This window comes from Rosa chinensis, chromosome 7 (genome assembly GCF_002994745.2).
Source record: "Rosa chinensis cultivar Old Blush chromosome 7, RchiOBHm-V2, whole genome shotgun sequence".
Taxonomy (NCBI): domain Eukaryota; kingdom Viridiplantae; phylum Streptophyta; class Magnoliopsida; order Rosales; family Rosaceae; genus Rosa; species Rosa chinensis.
Window position 1 is genome coordinate 66,478,360 of NC_037094.1, and position 19,991 is coordinate 66,498,350.

At 38.4% G+C, this 19,991-nt stretch overlaps 3 protein-coding genes across 10 annotated transcripts; 2 read left to right on the forward strand and 1 right to left on the reverse strand.

Moving 5' to 3' along the window:
* The first annotated feature begins 1,169 nt into the window (after positions 1-1,169).
* On the forward strand, positions 1,170-9,633 carry LOC112180077. Its single transcript, XM_024318590.2, has 3 exons — positions 1,170-1,333; positions 1,464-1,620; positions 9,363-9,633. Coding segments are annotated over exons 1-3 (246 nt in total). The 5' UTR covers positions 1,170-1,245; the 3' UTR covers positions 9,364-9,633.
* A 684-nt stretch (positions 9,634-10,317) lies between these two features.
* On the forward strand, positions 10,318-13,989 carry LOC112175786 (pentatricopeptide repeat-containing protein At1g19720). Of its 8 annotated transcripts, none has more exons than XM_040510929.1 (3): positions 10,318-13,132; positions 13,355-13,455; positions 13,538-13,989. In XM_040510929.1, the coding sequence occupies exon 1, from the start codon at positions 10,548-10,550 to the stop codon at positions 12,750-12,752; it is 2,205 nt and encodes a 734-aa protein (XP_040366863.1). In that variant the 5' UTR covers positions 10,318-10,547; the 3' UTR covers positions 12,753-13,132; positions 13,355-13,455; positions 13,538-13,989. The 8 variants fall into 8 exon arrangements, with proteins under 8 accessions (XP_040366863.1, XP_040366862.1, XP_040366861.1 ...); XM_040510928.1 differs by having other exon boundaries at positions 13,560-13,989; XM_040510927.1 differs by having other exon boundaries at positions 13,367-13,455.
* A 1,219-nt stretch (positions 13,990-15,208) lies between these two features.
* On the reverse strand, positions 15,209-18,504 carry LOC112175333 (protein GrpE). Its single transcript, XM_024313006.2, has 3 exons — positions 18,163-18,504; positions 16,684-17,178; positions 15,209-15,636 (listed from the first exon to the last, which is right to left on the reverse strand). Exons 1-3 carry the CDS (start codon positions 18,373-18,375, stop codon positions 15,430-15,432), a joined length of 915 nt encoding a protein of 304 aa, XP_024168774.1. The 5' UTR covers positions 18,376-18,504; the 3' UTR covers positions 15,209-15,429.
* Positions 18,505-19,991: the final 1,487 nt, after the last annotated feature.

A 19,991-nucleotide genomic window follows, 5' to 3' on the forward strand; every position in this document is an offset into this window, starting at 1 on the left:
TGTCTTTTAGAGAATGAACCTGGATGCAATTGTGTTATACTGGACCCGACCGGGAATAGCCGGTAGCGCTTTGCGTCGTCCCGGTAGAGTAAGACGTGGTGGACTTCTGTAGGTTGGTCCATGTGGACGAGATGACGTCCAGGTTCAGATACGGATCAATATTAGGCTGGACTTGGACTGTGCTACTCTGACCCGACCCGTTGTTGGTTCTAAGAATGCGGGAAGATTTTATTATTTTAAAAAAATAGAAAAGTCTGGTTAGAGGAAGCCAGCATACTTCATAGCTAACTAAAGTCACCAACCTCTTTTCCTAAACGTCTAGGATGAGTTTGACTGTAAACGTCTTTTCCTAGGGTTGAGTTGCGGGTAGATGTAAAAGAGCTTAAAAGAATTGGTACTGTTATTTTTTTATTTCGCTGGGATAATGTGTTTTATAATGAATTTCACTTACATTTTCTAATCGATTGAATTGCAAAATATTTACCGAGAGATAGTATATTGTACTTGACTAGTGTACAATGTGATAAATTGTACAAATTTTTGTTTTATTTCTCGATTATAGCATATGAAGAGGAAATTTCCTAACAAAGCATGTTGGCAATACATGGGTCATGATAATGAGGAACCAAAATGTATGTACTCTACTTTTCGGGTAATCTATTACTTTGGGTTACCCTAGGTGGTAGGTACAATTGGTTTGGCACCAAAAAATCAGATGCAATGATTGATATTGCTGACGACAATGCAGTGTAGCCGTCGGTTTGACTTTCCTATAGAGCTCGTCTAACCGCTGAAATTATTATTCCTTCTTTTTCTTCCATTCTTACTTGATTTTTTATCAAGCGACAGAATTTGCACATGTCGTGATTTTTGCGTCGTTGTTGAATGATGCGATCTCGACCACAAACATGTACCGACATTTGTTGGTCAACCGATAACTTGGATTCCTGAGATCCCACAACCACAGTCCAGCCGCATCTCGGTTGACGGTCCAGCCAAACCGCCGCAGTTTTACAAACTGAGTCGAGCCCTATCTCTTCCTCCGGTTTGGGCCCCTAAACATAACACAATCACTATTAGCAACAAACTGGGCTCACTATTAGTAAAAATAAAAAACGAATCTTCCTCAACCCAAATTACACTTTCAGGCCCAAGAAGTAGAAAGCGTACTTTTCACTTCAAGTCATCCTCGGTCACCAAAGCAATCGAAGACTCGTTGAGCTCGATCGTCTTGTTTCTAATAAGATGTCTCTTTCTACCTGGGACTATCTCACCCTTCTCCTTCTTCGCCCTCTCTTCGCAATCGCACTCGTCGTCTTGTTCATTGCTTCCGGTAACTATTCCTCTAACCTTTTTCACCATTGAATTCGTTTTTCTTTTACTTCTGGAATTCAGAAGTTGAATTGAGGATCTGGGTCGGAGAGAATTCTAGTAATTTGTGATTTCTTGGCGTGGATTTACAGGTTGGTATTTGGCGTGGAAGCTGGTTTTGGTTCATGTTCCTCTTGTTCAAGAGATTTTCGGGTTGAAAAAGAAGCCCGTCAATCCCAAACCCGCAAATCGTGGTCGATTTTCCAAGTTTTACAGTACATGGGAAACCCAGAATTCAGCTTCTGAATGGTAATCTTTACTTCAAAGTTTAATGCTTTTCTTTTGGGTTTTGAGTCGCTGCTCTGAGATAAGCAAACAAACATAAAATTGGTCAAGCACAGAAATTGGTGTTAGAGAACTCTCAGTTTGTAGCTAAAGTTTCTTCATTTGTTCCATTGCATTGAGAAACAAAGATAGAAATGAGTTGGGTGATCTCAGTTTGTTCTGTTTCTTAGTGTAGTTGCATAGATGGATTTGGAATAGTCGAATAGTCATGTGTTCTTGATTTGCATACTTTTGTTTGTCATTTTCATAACTTTCAGTATGAGATTGAGATTCTCTACAAACATAAAGAAGAAGGTTATTTTAGGACACTGTAGGATCACTTCTAGGACTCTGGTGGTGGTTTTGAATCCATAATATATGGGAGCTTATTTATCATTGAGGACAAAATGTGAAAGGGCTTGGTTACTTTAAACGTTCATAATCCAGTCTCTTCATACTTGCGAGCTGCGAGTCATCATGCATTCCTGTTCAGTCATTCATGCAAGAAGTAGGGATTTGTAATTTGAGATATCTATGTAAAATAACCATATACATGCTCACAACATATGCACACAATCATAAAAGGGATTAAGGCTTACCTTCAGCAATCACTGGCATGGATTCCATCTTATGCTGCAAACACGAACACTGAATATGGCCTTCTGTTACTTACCAATATGCTTCTCAATGGACAGAACAATATGCAAAACGTCGGTAGTAATCAGGGACCAATTCATCTGTATATATAGGTGACTTAAACCTCAAGAAGCTTCCCATTAAAGCTATCCATATCGGTTTAGGTTTCCTAGTTAGATTCTTAATGTAACACTTCATTGTAATCTTTCTTGCAGACTAAGAATAGGATTACTTACCTTAATGAATAGATACACTGCTTCATTAAGTTACAAGTATTGATTTACTGTTTGTATCCATGTTAAACTAGGATTGATATTAAGCTAATCATCAATTACTTTATGATGATATGTGTTATGTCCATATTTGATCTTACAATCTCCCCCTTGGACTCACACATATCATGCTTGATGATTTGCACCAGAGAACATCAAAACCCACTTAACTTACTGAAGTGCGCGCCAGATAACAAACTCAAATCGAAAATCCATTCCAACATGGTCAGATCACAGTTACTTATGCAGAGCAAGAAACAGTATACATTTTAACAAAAATGCAGAGTTTCAAAACCACAAACATAAGCTCCTGCAATCCACATATGTCAAACCAGAAATGATACAATATATGTTAATGTGTATCAACAAGTAAACATATATTAGGTCCTACTTTATGTTTCTAAAACCAGAAACTCAAGCAAATTTACTGAACACTGATGGCTTAAAATTATTGCTTGAACCTCAACATCATGCTATACATGATTTAAGCCATCTGATAGCAAGTATGATATTCAAGACAAGATGATAATTTCCAAAACAAAACAATAAAGCTGCAGCAAAATCATAACTGGAAATACCTCAAAATTTTATTGATAATCAAAACTTTCATTACAAATAAGTTGTGATAAACAAACAATAAAAGATCACAACTAAAATACAAGAACTCAAAAAACCTTAGAATTTTAAATTGCTCCAACTGCTCTAACTCTCTACTGAACCTAAGCATCTAGATTAGCTAAAACTCCAATGCTTGTTGTATGCTTCTGGAATGCTGCTACTGACAAGGCCTTGGTGAAAGGATCTGCTAGCTGTGAATTTGTGTCAATACTCAAAACAGCTATTTCACCATGCTTTACTCTTTCTCTAACACTGTAATACTTTAGATCAATGTGTTTAGAATTATTTGACCTTTTACTATTCTTGCTAAAGAAAACTGCAGCCTCATTGTCACAATAAATCACAAGTGTTCCAGCCACAATGTGACTCAATACTTTGGTCTGCATGAGAAAATTCCTAATCCAAAGTCCTTCACACACAGTTTCATATACTGCAATAAATTCAGCTTGCATAGTAGAAGTTGAAACAAGTGTTTGTTTCATGGTTTTCCAAGCAATAGCACCTCCTGCAAGCATGAACACATATCCACAAGTCGACTTCTTGGAGTCTGGATAATTCCCTGCAAAATCCGAGTCTGAGAATCCAATGAGTTTCAGATCCTCCACTTGCCTATAAACTAGCATATGGCTTTTAGTTCTCTGCAGGTATCTCAACACTTTCTTCCCAGCTACCCAATGTTCATGGCCTGGATTAGATTGGAATCTTGACAAAATCCCTACTGCAAAAGACAAGTCTGGCCTAGTGCAGACTTGTGCATACATGAGACTTCCTACAAGTCTGGCATAAGGCTTTGACTCCATATTTTCTTTCTCAACATCACTATTGGGACTTTGCTTCTTGGTTAACTTATCTCCTTTGGACATGGGAACTTCTCCAGCTGCACACTTCTCCATACCAAATCTCTTTAAAATTTTGGTAACATAATTCTGTTGAGACAAACCAAGTAGTCTCTGTGCCCTATCTCTTTTAATCTCAATACCTAGTACATAGGATGCTTCTCCTAAGTCTTTCATGTCAAAATTCCTTGATAGAAAACTCTTGGTATCTTTAAGCAATTTAATGTTACTGCTAGCCAAAAGTATATCATCCACATAGAGTACCAGAAAAATAAAATTGTTCCCAACAGTCTTCAAATAAACACACTCATCAACAAGATTTTCTGTAAATCCAAAAGTAGAAATCACAGAATCAAATTTCTTGTACCACTGTCTAGAAGCTTGTTTAAGGCCATAAATTGATTTTCTTAATTTACACACTAAGTTTTCACTTCCAGCTTGCACAAAACCTTCTGGCTGCCTCATATAAATCACTTCATCTAGTTCACCATTCAAGAAAGCTGTTTTAACATCCATCTGGTGCAGCTCCATATCAAAATGAGCCACCAAAGCCATGATTATCCTAAACGAGTCTTTTGTAGAAACTGGAGAAAAAGTCTCAGTAAAGTCAATGCCCTCCTTCTGTGTAAAACCCTTGGCAACTAACCTTGCTTTATGTCTCTCTACATTGCCATTTGCATCTCTTTTGGTTTTGAAAACCCATTTACAACCTATAGGCTTCTGTTTTGGGTCAGGTTCAACTAATTCCCAAACTGCATTTTGGCTCATGGAATCAATTTCTGCTTCCATTGCTAGCTGCCACTGATGAGATTCACTACTTTCAATGGCCTGATTAAATGTAGTTGGATCATTGTCCTCTGCACAGTCCATTTCAATTTCTGCTTCTTGTAGATAAACAATGTAGTCACTCTCTTCCCCCCATAAGTTGGTTTCTTGCTCTCTGTGATCTTCTAGGTTGAGCTACTGGAGGATTTTGAGGTTCAGTTACTTGACCAGTTACGTGGTCAGTTACTTGGTCAGTGACATGGGCAGTGACTTGACCAGGTATAGTTACTTGGGTAGTTACATGGTCAGTGACATGGGTAGTGACTTGATCAGGTACAGTTACATGGTCAGTGACTTGGGCAGTGACATGGGCAGTGACTTGATCAGGTACAGTTACATGGTCAGTGACTTGGTCAGTTACTCGACCAGGGACAGTTACTTGGTCAGTGACATGGTCAGTCACTTGACCAGTGACATGATCAGTTACATCTTGTTCTAAAGGCAATGCTACACTTAAATTCTCATCTGACACAATTTCCTCAAAAACTGAGGTTAAATCCTCAAGGTTTGTATTGTGAACTTTTTCACTTAGAAACTTTACTTGATGTGTTTCAAAAATTCTAGGTGAATGATGAGCAGAATATAATTTATAGCCTTTAGATTTATCTGGATAACCTATAAAATAGCAACTAACAGTTTTGGGGTCAAGTTTATTCAAGCTTGGATTATAAATCCTAGCTTCTGCATGACATCCCCAAACATGACAGTGATGAAGACTAGGTTTCCTGCCACACCAAAGCTCAAAAGCAGTATTTTCTATGGCTTTGCTAGGTGTTCTATTGCAAATATAATTTGCAGTTTTTAAAGCCTCACCCCACAGAAATTTAGGCAAACCAGTTGTACACATCATGCATCTAACCATGTTCAAAAGAGTCCTATTCTTTCTCTCTGCAACACCATTCTGTTGTGGATTATAGGGTGTTGTGTATTGAGCTTTAATTCCATTGTCTTGCAAAAGCAAGGCAAATGGACCCTTTTGTTGGCCGGATTCAGTGTACTTTCCATAGAACTCTCCCCCTCTATCTGACCTTACTGTTTTGATTTTCTTTTCTAGTTGATTTTCTACCTCAGACTTAAAGATTTGAAAGGCTTTCAATGCTTGTGCCTTTTCTGAAAGTAGATAAATATAACTGTATCTAGAAAAGTCATCAATGAATGTGATAAAATACACATTCCCACAGATAGTTTGATGCCTAAATGGTCCACATATATCAGTGTGTATGAGTTCTAATAAATTTTGGCTTCTATATGCAGTCTTCTTTCTAGTATTAGTTATTTTTCCCTTAAAGCATTCAACACAGTCTGTTAGATCAGAAAAATCAAGTTCATTTAGGATGTTGTTTTTCACCAAAATTTTCAGTCTCTCTTTTGAAACATGGCCGAGTCTTCTATGCCATAAAAATGCAGACTTTTCATTTAGTTTGGTTCTTTTAACACCTATTAAAGTGTTAGTACTGTTTGTGTTATTTTCAACAAGTAAAATTTCTTGTTGAGCCATTGAACAATTTAACTGTAAATAATCATTCATAATAACACCAGAACCAATTTGAACAGAATTTTTAGAAATAAGAATTCCATTACTATCCATAACAAGTCTACAACCAGATTTTACTAAAAGAGAAACTGAAACCAAATTCCTTCTCATGGAAGGTACATAAAAAACATTGTCCAAAACTAACAATTTTCCTAATCCTAAATCGAGCTTTAAGGTTCCAATAGCCTTGACTGCCACTCTCATGCCATTGCCTACACACAGGTTCACTTCATCACTTTTTGGGATTCTGCTCCTTATGAATCCCTGCAAAGAATTAGTAATATGAATAGGTGAGCCTGAATCTATCCACCAAGACTGTGGTTCAACATTTATAAGATTAATTTCTAAAGAAAAAACTGTATTAGAAAAATCTTACCCTTTTTGGCTAACCAATTTTTATAGCCGGTGCAGTCCTTTTTCATGTGTCCTACTCTTTTGCAAAAGTAGCACTTGAACCTAAATGGCCTGTTTTCCTTGGCCACTGCAGCTGTTGAACTTTTAGTTATGGCTTTGGTAGGCTTGAGCTTGTTCTGGGGCTTTTTCTTCTTAGGCTTTTCTATAAGATTTATGGCTGTAGCAGGTTCTTTTTCTTCCTTAATCCTAGCTTCCTCATCAACACAGATGGATATAAGTTCATCTAAAGTCCAGTTTCCCTTTTGAGAGTTGTAACTGGTCCTAAGATGACTAAAACTGTTAGGCAAGGAATGAAGTGCATAATGCACTACCTGCTCATCCCTAACCCCCATCAAGAGCTCCCTGAGTCTGCCATTTATATTGATCATCTTCATAATATGTTCTCTAACTCCCCCTGAACCCATGTACTTCAAATCATGAAACTCCTTGGTTAGTCTAGCTGCTTCTGCCTTTTCACTTTCTTTAAACTTAGCACCTATGAGTTCCAGAAAATCTGATGCTAGCTCAGGTTCTTCTATACTTCCCCTGACAGTCTTGGACATAGAGGTACGAATGAGATTCTTAGCCATTCTATTGGATCTATGCCACTTCTTGTAAAGGTCAGTTTCTTTCTTGGTGCTCTTTTCATTCAACTCTATAGGCTTATCCTCAGTAAAGCAATAGTCTATATTCTCATGCATTCCCATATAGTTCTCTACAGAATCAAGCCAAGCTCTATAGTTGGTTCCAGTTAACATCAAGACACTGTTCAAGTTCATGTAGGAGTTACCTAAGGAGCAAAACAAAAATTCATGTGAGTTCTTAATTTGTAAAGAAAATAACATTAAGTTTTCTGCGTTTTATTTAGCTTTAAGCAACCAAAACAAGAACATACAGAAAACCTAAACAATCCATACTTGCATTCATATCAGTCCATAACCAAAAACAATGTTAAGCAACACTTTTGAGCAGAAGCATAACATCCTGGAGTTCTTTATCAATATACCATATTCAATGAAAATAAGTTATCCAAAGAAATTTATCCACATCTTTAGACAGAAGAAAAATTTCTAAGTATCCGTATTTATTTTCATCAAGCATGCATATTGCTGTTTTATATTCTAAAACTATACTTGACCACTTCTTTGGAAGATAAAACTGAAGCATAGTTTTAAAACACAAAACACAATTTCAGTTTTGTTATTCGATCAGTTACTTGATTAGTTACCTGACCAGTTACTTGGTCAGTGACCTGGCCAGTTACATGGTCAGTGACCTGGCCAGTTACATGGTCAGTGACCTGGCCAGTTACATGGTCAGTGACCTGGCCAGTTACATGGTCAGTGACCTGGCCAGTTACATGGTCAGTGACCTGACCAGTTACATGGTCAGTGACCTGACCAGTTACTTGGTCAGTTACCTGATCATCGTTTTCTGCCAACATCAATGAAGAATGCTTTGTGCATCATAATCACTTATGCCAACAGAAAACCACAAAACCCATGAGCTTTTAACTTTATATTCTACCCAGATTCATCCTTGTAAGAAAATTAAGCTCTCGTATCTGTCAATTTTAATAATGTGTAAACAAAATCTGGGAGATTTTTGTTCTTCATGCAATTTTTACACAATCACAGATACAATACCATATCATCAATCAATTCATCATGCATATTCAAGCACAATCAAAATTGTTTCGATTCCAAGAAACCACAGAACAATCAAGAAATTGTAAATTTCATCCGGTCACCATCTACTCTAACCTAACGCACGCCGGGAATGCAACTAGTGTTCTTGAGCACAATCAAAATTCAATTATCATGCTATGAATCGAAATCAATTTCACAGAAAAACCTGTTTTTTGCTTTTTCCCCAATTTGCTGCTAAAAATCACAGCGGAAGCGTGAACTTGATATTTAACCAGATGCAGCAATTGACTTAAGTAACTTACCTTGATCAGTTACATGACCAGTTACATGGTCAGTTACCTGATCAGTGACTTGGTCCGTAAAGCAAAAACCCCTTTTTTTTTTTTTTTTTTTTTTGTGTTTGTTTTGCAAAACCCTAAAACGATTTTGATCCTTGTGAGCCTATGCTCTGATACCAATTGTAAAATAACCATATACATGCTCACAACATATGCACACAATCATAAAAGGGATTAAGGCTTACCTTCAGCAATCACTGGCATGGATTCCATCTTATGCTGCAAACACGAACACTGAATATGGCCTTCTGTTACTTACCAATATGCTTCTCAATGGACAGAACAATATGCAAAACGTCGGTAGTAATCAGGGACCAATTCATCTGTATATATAGGTGACTTAAACCTCAAGAAGCTTCCCATTAAAGCTATCCATATCGGTTTAGGTTTCCTAGTTAGATTCTTAATGTAACACTTCATTGTAATCTTTCTTGCAGACTAAGAATAGGATTACTTACCTTAATGAATAGATACACTGCTTCATTAAGTTACAAGTATTGATTTACTGTTTGTATCCATGTTAAACTAGGATTGATATTAAGCTAATCATCAATTACTTTATGATGATATGTGTTATGTCCATATTTGATCTTACAATCTAATTATGGCTTTCAATGGTGTTGCAGAAACGAAGGGAGAGCAAAGTTGGTAGATTCATTTGTGATTGAAGGGTACGGGAATGCATGACACCAAGTTCACTGTTTGATGGAAGGAAGAATTTGACGACACATTTCCAGGGTTCTTTTGAACAGTGGAGATTATGTTCTTTTGTATATAGATTGATTTGAACAGAACAAAATTGGGGCATTACTTGCAAAGAAACCATCTACGAATTTCAATGTAGGATTACACCTTGTTTGACGTGTTCAATAGGTTCTTGAATTTGAAAGGATATCACACACCTATGTTCACCAATTAAGAGAGGATCAATAGTTTTTTTAACGAGAGCGATTCCTCCTTCCTCATAGTAAAATGGCAACAAAGCAACCCTTGGAGACTCTGGCTTTCATCTTGCACAGTGGGTCAAGAATAATAAACAGGAAGAATTCAACTTGGAATTTGTCGTTCTAACTTGAAGTCTGTCACTCTATCTGTAACACACATGGTAGAAAGTTAACATGATCCATCTTGGTAAGTGGACTATAGAAAACAATACCATTTTTGTTTTTCCCTTTACTTGGATTTGAAATAAATGGAATGCCTGTAGGATAGAGATCAATCAGAGATATGCTCCTTCCAATCACGTACTTCTCATTTGTAATCTACTTGTTGAAGTAAAGATGAAACCTACTTAGTATACCAATGCATCAAACAAATTTAGTCCAATATCGAAGTAAACTATTTCAATACAAAGGTAGAGTAGTTTCCAATTAGTTTACTAATGCATGGAGCTAGTCTATCTCTAAATGAAACTACTCTGTACAATGCAACAGTACATTAATGCACCTTAAACGAACCGAAATGCACTGCACTTCATTGTATCAGCGAATGACTTAATAGATGAAAATAGTTCCTAATACACATTCCACGAGAATCCCTTCTTTGCATTTGCCCTCACTTTAAACATCTCATTTTTAAGTGGAAAATAAGAAAAAGAAAAAGAAACTTTATGACATCACATAAACGGCACCGTTCGAGTGGAGGAGGCAAAAACCCAAGCCAAAACCCCCCATCTTCCCCATCCTCAACTTCAAAACCAAAAAAGACAAGCCCTTTGCACCAGAGCTTCTCTCACTGAACCCTCATCCATTTCCTTTGCTTCTTCCTCAGTCTTAGCCATTTCTTTAAACACATACTCTGCTCTTTCAGCCATGGAGCTTCTTCGTTCTGCTTTGCTTCCCACCACTCCCTTCTTCACTGACCCCTCTCCCTCACAACCACCCATCAATCCTCACACACCCAAATTCAAATTCCGAGCTTCCACAGACACCACCAACGTTCCCACCACCCCCACACTCTTAAACCCACAAGCCCATCTCGCTTTTACCGCCAAAAAAGCCTCGGACTTTAGTCACAGTCCAGGAGCTCAACCCAGCTCTGAGGTTAGTCACTGCATTTCTTTACTTAGAGGTAACCATGTAGCTGATTGTAGACAAATTCATGCTCTTGCTTTGAAGTTGAATGCTTTTGAAGTGAATAGTAGGGTAGGAAACAAGCTTGCTATGCTTTACTCCAAGAACTATGAGCTTTTAGACTATGCCCAGAAGCTGTTCTACGAAATGCCTAAGAGAACTGTACCCACTTACGCTGCTTTGATTAGTGCGTATTGTCGTGCCGAGCAATGGGAGGACTTGTTCTTGGTGTTTAGGTTGATGGTTGATGAGGGAATGGTGCCTGATGTGTATGTTGTGCCTACACTTTTGAAAGCGTGTGCGCTGACGAAGATGGTGGGGATTGGGAAAATGATTCATGGGTTTGTTATGAGGAAGGAGATGGATTCGGATGTTTTTGTGGGTAATTCGCTTGTAGATTTTTATGCCAACTGTGGGGATTTGGGAGTTGCGGTGAGTGTGTTTGGCGCAATGAGGGAAAGAGATGTGGTTTCGTGGACTGCCCTTGTTTCGGCTTATATGAATGAGGGTCTTTTTGAGGAAGCGATGGAGGTTTTTGAGTCCATGAAGGTGAATGGGGTGAAGAGGGATTTGATATCTTGGAATGCTCTTGTTTCGGGGTTTGCACAGAATGGGGAGATTGATTTGGCTCTTCGGTATTTGGATGCAATGCAAGCAGAAGGGTTGAGGCCGAGAGTTAATTCTTGGAATGGAGTCATTTCGGGCTGTATTCAGAATGAATATTTTGAGGATGCTTTGGATGCGTTTTATAAAATGTTGTGTTTCCCCGAGGAGCCGAATTTTGTTACAATTGCAAGCATTTTACCAGCTTGTGCAGGCTTGAAAGATCTGAATTTAGGCAGGGCAATTCATGGATTTTCTCTGAAGCGTCAGCTTTGCAGTAATACTCATGTGGAAGGTTCATTGATTGGTATGTACTCAAAATGTGGGATGAAAGATTATGCGGAGAAAGTTTTTTCCATGGCCAAGACCAAAAGCATTGGAATGTGGAATGAGATGATTGCAGCTTATGTGAATTCAGGAGAAACAGAGAAGGGAATAGAGCTTCTAAGGGTGATGCATCATCATGGCTTAAAACCTGATGTGGTGTCCTATAACACAATATTGGCTGGCCATGCAAGAAATGGGCAAAAGAATGAGGCATATGAGTTGCTTAATGAGATGGTCCGGATGGATTTGAAACCAAATATTATCTCTTTCAACGTTTTAATTTCTGGTTTTCAACAATTTGGGCTTAGTTTTGAAGCTTTGAAATTGTTCTGTACCATGCAATTCCCATCTGATCGTTCCTTTGCTGATTTTGTGCTCCCTGAGTCAATTCAACCAAATTCCATTACTATTGCTGGTGCTCTTGCAGCTTGTGCTGATCTCAATCTACTATCCCAAGGGAAGGAAATCCATGGATACACGCTGAGGAGTGGCTTTGAGCCTAATGTCTATATCTCAAGTGCATTGGTTGACATGTACTCGAAATGTCTGGATATTGTCTCAGCAACGAATGTATTTAGGAGAATTGAGGACAGAAACACAATCTGTTGGAATGCTATGATCTCAGGCCATGTCAACAACATGCAGCTGAACTTAGCTCTTGAACTTTTCTGCGAAATGCTGGAAGAAGGTCTTGAACCAAGCTCTATCACACTGATGATACTTCTCCTCACTTGTGGTGATATGACAGCTCTGAGATTTGGAAGAGAATTACATGGATATATCATAAAGAGTCAGCTTGATCAGTCTGATAGTACGCTTGCAAGTGCCTTGGTAGGCATGTATGCCAATTGTGGTAGTATCAAGGAAGCTAAATCAGTGTTTGACTTAGAAGTTAAAAAAGATGCCATGCTGTGGAATGCCATGTTATCTGCTTATTCAACTAATGGAATGCTCAATAATGCCCTTGCCTTGGTTGGACAAATGGAGTTGGTGGGAGTTGTGCCTGAGATTTGATTTTCATTGTGCTTTCTTCCAATGAACTATGAGATAAACCAAGCTAAAAGGCACAGTTGAACTATTCTTCAGTGACTGGAGGCATTCCCAGTTGAGCTTTGATGCTGTTGGATCAAGGGAGAATTATTGTGCAACATGTGCCACAACTCAAAAGCAACAGCGAAAGGCAACCTGAAAGTTAGTTTCCACGACATGCGAGTTTTGGCTACTGATACTCCTAAATGAGCTGTGAAAAACATGATCTACCAGGTCGGCTCTTGAGAAGATCTTTGGATGTAGTTATGCACTGATCTATCAGCGCATATTTGTGTCAGGTGGCCACTTTTCTCCCAGTGTTTGGAGGGCGTGGAGGTCCTTTAGAAGCAGGAATGCAAAAGAAGGTAGTTTAGATATGTCTCTTTAATGTTTGCTGCTTCTTCACTTGCTCTATTTGATTTTAAGGGTATTATACTTTAGCAGATTAGATAATCGAAAAATATAACTGTCGGTGATAATTGAATTCTATAATTATGCCCAAATAAGAGCTGTTTTTGAAGGAACCTTATGCTTTTATCATTGAGCAAAATTGTATAAATCTTTGCCTCACAAAATCACATTTAAAGCACGGTACGCAGGCACACAAATATAAGTGCAGGAACTTTATTACTCACCAAACAAAAGTTACATTCCCTACTGCAGGTTGAGCTGCTGGGAACTATCTACAGTAAGTCTAATGACCAAGCACTATTTGTAGGCTTAACCAAGTACTTATTTATGCCTCATTGGCCTCGGCTCACGTTTATCAGTGGCTCTGATGTTTATTGTCAGGTACTAGTGATGGCGTGGATCAGGTCCACCGGGACTCAGTCGCTTGGACTCAATATATCTTCCGCTCTGTCTTTCGATACTAGCCTTCAGAATTTGTCTAGAACTCTCCATTGTTTTACGACTGCCCTTGTTTGAGAGCAATCCAGGAACAAGAGCTTCCTTGCCCCGAAAGAAAAGCAAAACCAGAAAAATACATAACCAAGATTTCATGCTACTCGTTATCAACTTGGAGTCTCAAAACTACAAGATCAAGAGAGTCAGAGGTGGGATGTTTGAACTTGTTGCATATATAGACTACCATTGCTAAGAATATTCGATAAGTAAAAGTGAATGGGTATCAATGTAAAAGAAGTTTGATTTGTTGACCTTCTTAGTGCATGGGTGCACGTCAATACCATTCATTTCATTCAAAACCTGTTGACATACTTCAGGTTTCCCATTCCTTTCCGGTTTTGAGTATCATTTTCTGATGCAATTAAATCGCAAAGACATGAAAATCCTACTGTAGATGTCACTCAGAAAGGCTTTTTACTTTGCATGCCAGTACTGTGCATTTGTCTGCTACAAAAAACAAATGCCTCCACCAGACTTTTGTAAAGTATGTGTTTAGAAAATGTAGCAAGACTCCAAGGGTCCTAAGAATCTACTTGGCAAGGTGGTACAAGTTGGTATTTCCATTCATCCATCCATGTTTGTTTGCTTCATATACCTAAGAAAGTTTGGGTGCCAACTCATAAGCCTTGTCCATAAGCAGCATGCAGTAGTTGTTGAGGAACTATAACAGTCGGCCTCAATAAACTAGTTTTTCCTCCCTAAACTATACACAAACGAGTGCTGCTAGAATTCAAATAGAAAATCCTCATGGTATTACAAATACAAGTTGCGTGGATTCTGTGTTCCTTGGCTCTCCAATATCGAAAGCTCTTGGATAACTATGGCTTCAACACCAATGATGGAGTTTGATGCTTGTTGATCCTTGTAATACATGCCTTAATCCCTTTTACCTAACCGAACTTGACATTTTACAATGCCCTAACTTAAGTCTGTGCCTTTTGATTAGCGGAAGAGAGGATTTGATCTCATGCATCGTTATGGAGAGATAAACCAATACACCAATAGTAGCTAATCGATAACTTAGACTGCCCTCAGAAAACACTGATATGTATGCTTATGATGGTGCACATTCTTTTTTTAAAGTTGGTTCACCTTTTTGCCAGGTTTTGACTTGTCCCACTTGTTAAAGGACGGGCACTGGTTAGGAGCATACTAGCATCTCACCAAACAAATCCAATTGGCCTTTCCAGTGTAATACCAGTCATCTCAGGATGATTGAACAAATGGGTTTACAAAACTAGACATGATACCATGGCTAACTTTGTGAAAGGAAAAATATGTGAGTGCTACAATAAGATTCCAAAAGGTTATGCCTCTCGTATGACTGTCGTTTCTTCCTTAAATAATATTCAATGGAACAAAGACACTGCTAGACTACCTGACGATTTTCTCCCCATATATTGTTATCTGATCATCTAATCAACACGCAGCACTTTATTATTACATAAACATTCTCAGTTTTTTCTATTGATCAACACTTCAACTGGGGAGGAGGGATTCGAGGGTGCTCTTCCAACAATCGGACGAATAAATACTACTGCACTAAAGACTAGTTGATTTTCAACATTCCAAAGATTCTCGGAGTTACAAATGTGTCTTTTCCTTCTTATGAATCAAAAAGTACAGTACCTAAATGTCAATGTGACAATCTCGATAAAATTTTTACACCTCCAATACTTTGAAATAAGAAATGCCACATAAAAGAATTGAAGCAGTCTTATCCTTGCATCTAATTCAGCCGCTGCGTGGAAACTTATCAATTCTCTACCGAAGCGGCTGTTGCAGGTGACCCTGATGATTTCTCAGTGGCCACAGGGGATTTCTTTCTGCCCGGCCCTATAGAGACTTTAACCATTGCTGGTCTTAGAAGTCTACCTCCAAGTAAAAAGCCACGGCGAATCTCTTGAATGACAATTCCCTCAGGAAATTCTTGAGACTCTTCTCTTGCAATAGCTTCATGCACCTGTAACCAAAAGTTGAATACTTAAAATAGATTTAAGATATTTATGAAGCTCAAATTAATTGGTGGCAGGAGCAAAAGCAAAAACATAAAAAAGAAGCTACATATTGTCTCATGTCTGTTGGTCATCAGACATCATAATATCCGCAATACTAGAGAAGATATACTGCCATTGAACCCTAAATCAATAAGCAAACCAATAAATATGGGGTACATGGATCCAGGCTATATTTGGACAGATCACATAGTGGGAAAATCAATTTCAAAGGCTGATATAACCCAGTTAACTTCTACATTTGATTTTTAATGGGAACTGCAAACTTAAAATGCTAACTATGAAACGGAGAAAACCCAACTCCAACCAATAACCTCCTAAGTAGCCAGGAAGAATTTTCATTAAAGGCTGTGGAAGTTCTTTTCTGTTTGGTTCCAAACGATAGAGAGATTAGAAACTACCCAAAAAATAGAGCATGTACTGAGGCCTTCAGAAGTAAATTAACCTCATCCCAAACTAGTTATGATTATTCAGTTGTGGAATTCATAATTACACTATAGCAGAACCTCATTAGCATGTCACCATACACAATAGTTCCAGTGCAACAATGTTTTAACCCCTAGTAAAACAGAGACAGTAATTTTGAAAGAAGGGAAAGTGAAGAGAAGAAGATAGCCTCTCCTTCCATTGCTACAATTCAAAGGGTAGACGACATGCAAAGAAGCTGTATTGCTCCTCCAAGCAAACCAATAGTTAATCCACCTTCTGGTTAACTGGGGAGGTAAGAAGAAATATCCAATAAATTTTGTCTCATTCTTTTCTGCATTCACATATGCGTCCTACCTCATCCACCCTTCCAAAACATGAAGTAAAATTGGTCATCATAGAAAAGATTCATTACTTCATCGTCAAAAAGTAAACACAATCAGGATTTGTTTTTAAGATTTCTGTCTGTTCATCAACTGGTTCACCACAATGTACAAGTAAGCAAAGAAGTAAGCAATGAGGCATAATCAATATATAGAATATACGTTGAACCAAAAGCTGTCACTTACCGAAGGATCAAAGGGTTTTCCCTTAGTTGGCACAGAGGCCACACGCAAGCTCCTCATAATCTCAACAAATTGCTTGTATATACCTTGGTAACTTGTATCAATCTTCTTCTCCTTTTCAGTTTCAGGTCTAATTTGTTGTTTTGCTCTCTCAAAATTGTCAACCATGGGCAAAAGGCTCTCAATTACTTCTCCTTGAGCATCAGTCCTCACGGTAAGTCTTTCTTTCTCAAATCTTTTTCTACAATTATCAAAATCTGCTTGCAAGCGGATAAGCTTTTCCTTCCCTGATGTTACCTCTGCAGATATAGATGATACTTTTTGGACTAATTCATTCTGCTTATTTTCTATTATTTCCATCCTTGCCTCAATTTCGGATACAGTCTTTTCATCTCCATTGAAAATAGCATCCTTGTAAACTTTAAGGAGGGTCCTCAAACTAGGCAAATGTTGTTGATCTGCTCCACTAGAATCTACATTATCCTCTTTTGCATTCACCTAGAAATAAGATGCATAAGTATTTCATGTACAAGTGAGAATCCATATGAAAATATCAAAATGAAGTATAAACAGAAAAGATCAAATGAAGTACACATATGTAAGTTTGAAATGTCGACTAATGAATTGCGCAAATTACTGAGGTATAAATACGGAAGGTGTAGAAACAGCATTGAGATTTAACCTAGTACAAACAGCCTGTGGCTTTCAAGGGTTTAAATGGGTTCAAGTCTGAAATTGTAAGGCTTACTACAGTCTGCCACTTGGTTGGACTTATTCACTATTGATTGAAGGGAAATGAGAGGCTTACTGCTTAGATACATTCGTGTCAAGGATTTCCTAGTAGGTTTTGTTCAACTGGAAACAGGAAGTTGTGAAGCCACTTGAATGATAAACCACTGAACATTTCCTTGACCTTACAAGAAGGGTTGAATACCTACTATGTTTAGCCAACCAAAGTCTGCCACTTTAGTGAAAATTTTGGGATCGGTATGAATAAATTTTGTCGGCTACAACCGTAGGTATTAAACCTGGCAAAACCAAAGGGAATGCTCGACCTTCTATTTTCAAGTGGCTCATACCTTACTATTTTCAAGTGACCAAATACTTAATAATACTTGTTAATAGTCATAGGCAAGAATTCTAACTTAATGCAATGCTAGACCTTACAAAACACGCCTTATATCTCTCACTCAAACTCATTTAAACCCCTCTCAGCCACCGTTTCCATAATGCAATTCAGATTTTTGACAAAAACAGTTCGATATCTACACAATTGCAATATGGCCGAAAACAAAGTAGTGGGTCAGGCTTATTCAACTAAAGCAAGCATCTTGAACACATCTGTTGCACCAAAACTAAGCGTAAAGCTAAAACCACGACCATTTCCCCAAAACCCCGAGATGAATAATGGCAACAAATTCATGAAAATAATCGAAAGCTTAAAAATTTAGAGAAGAGAGAGAATGATCAAAGCGTACATACTGGGGGAACAGAGCCTCGAGCAGAAAGATGATATTTGAAAAACAAGGCGCGCCTGCTACTGCTGCGGCTATGTAAAACTATGGGGGAAGAGTTGGCTACTGAAAAGCCTAGAAGAGGTTGAGGAGCAATGGGTTTTGAGGAGAAGGAAGAAGCAGAAACGCGAGGAGGAGGTATGACCAAGTAGTTGTTTGGGATAAACAACAAGTTCGTCATTAGAGATTTTCTGAGTGACAAAAGGAGGTATGATTTACAAAGGGATTAGTTTCTCCGCCGAATAGCTCAGCGGTTCAGCTTGGCTTAGACTGAGACAAATAGATGGAGACGGTGGCGGTGGAACTGGCTAATATGGGTTTCAGATTACGGGTCGTTCTTATTTGGACTGAACAGAACAGAACTGGATTTCTGTATTGTGGAAACGGATATGGGCTTCGGGCAGACGAATTTGTGTTTCGGTTCATATCTTAGGCCTTCTTCTATAGATGGTTTACAGTCTAAATTATAGACCATGGATCTCCAAACTCCATCTTGGGTTTACTACAAAAAAACACAAATGGTGGGCTAAAGTCCATAAGTTACGTTTGGACAATTGAAAACAAGCTGCTGACCCACTTCAACATGATTAATTTTTTTTTTTTTTTTTTTTTACACAATAAAAGAGATTTCATTTAATCCCAAAGCCAGAACGGCACCAACAAATAATTCTCATATGCTTGTACCCTACATCATTTGACCAGGTAAGGGAAAAAGTGTACCATCCACTAGTACGTTATCGCTCACTTATTCAAGAGCCTACACTACTGCAATTCTCATATTACACAAAGAAAACTACCTCGAATCTCTATTCGTCAATGCACTCAATTGGAGTACTCCAGGATATCGATTCATTAACTTGGTGTAACAAGAAAACCATAGCAATGCAAACTAACACAGAAATAAAAACTGAATTTAAATTTTCTCCTTGCCCTTAGAAGAAGGGCACATAGAAACAATAGGGTAACTCAACCTGAGCGTTTCCGAAGTAGCAGCAGTCTCCCCGCTTCTTCTTCCCTTCCTTGCTGTCATGATCTACCACAGCCTTTGGCACTAAAGTGCCGCCCGGGATCTCCTCCAAACCTAAAGAGTTTGCAGAGAACTTAGTAGTGAATTCCGACATCTTCTGTTTCTTAGGAGGCAAGAATAAACCTCTTCTATCATCCAACAGTTGAGGCAAACTTTGCTTAGGCTTTTTTGGAGACACATTTGGGGACGCAGGCCTGTTCCTCTTCCTCAGTAGGTTATTCTCCACCAAAACCACTGCCAAGCTATCATCAGAGCTACCCTCCGACCTGTTCTCCATATTCCTCAACAATGTGACCCTCTTCTCCTTCCTCGGCTTCCCAAACTGCACCTCAGAGAACAAAGAATGCACCACAAGCGTTGGGACATGCGACTGAAATTTGAAGGTTGCATTTCCCAGTTGAAATCGCCCTTCAGCAAAACTTAATGCCGAGGACCTAGCCCTAGCTGTAGTCTTCAATGGCACCGAAGCATTAGTACTTAGCAGCACACACTCCATTTTCATGATAAATCACGCACAAGTACGACAACGACCAATCAAATTTTCAAAGAAAAAAGAGATCTCCTCTTCAATACCTGGAGCAATTCTCATCCTCTTTTTCAGGAAAAAAGGTTTTGTGATTTCATACGAAACCCTAACCCTAATTTCCTTTTTGTACTTGACCAGCTGCTCATCCATGACAAGATACTTACCCGCCACTTAAGCAATATTTCACATCAAACAGCGGGGACTATCAGTGATCCATACCCAATAAATGATAGAGTGCAGATCG

Excerpts from the sequence above, each read along its gene's own strand:
- LOC112180077 (XM_024318590.2), top strand. The coding sequence starts at position 1,246 with ATGTCTCTTTCTACCTGGGACTATCTCACCCTTCTCCTTCTTCGCCCT. Across the intron at positions 1,334-1,463 it reads CGTCTTGTTCATTGCTTCCG|GTTGGTATTTGGCGTGGAAG; the intron begins GTAACTATTCCT and ends GTGGATTTACAG.
- LOC112175786 (XM_040510929.1), top strand. The coding sequence starts at position 10,548 with ATGGAGCTTCTTCGTTCTGCTTTGCTTCCCACCACTCCCTTCTTCACT.
- LOC112175333 (XM_024313006.2), bottom strand. The coding sequence starts at position 18,375 with ATGACGAACTTGTTGTTTATCCCAAACAACTACTTGGTCATACCTCCT. Across the intron at positions 17,179-18,162 it reads CTCGAGGCTCTGTTCCCCCA|GTGAATGCAAAAGAGGATAA; the intron begins GTATGTACGCTT and ends TCTTATTTCTAG. Across the intron at positions 15,637-16,683 it reads GAAAACCCTTTGATCCTTCG|GTGCATGAAGCTATTGCAAG; the intron begins GTAAGTGACAGC and ends TTTTGGTTACAG.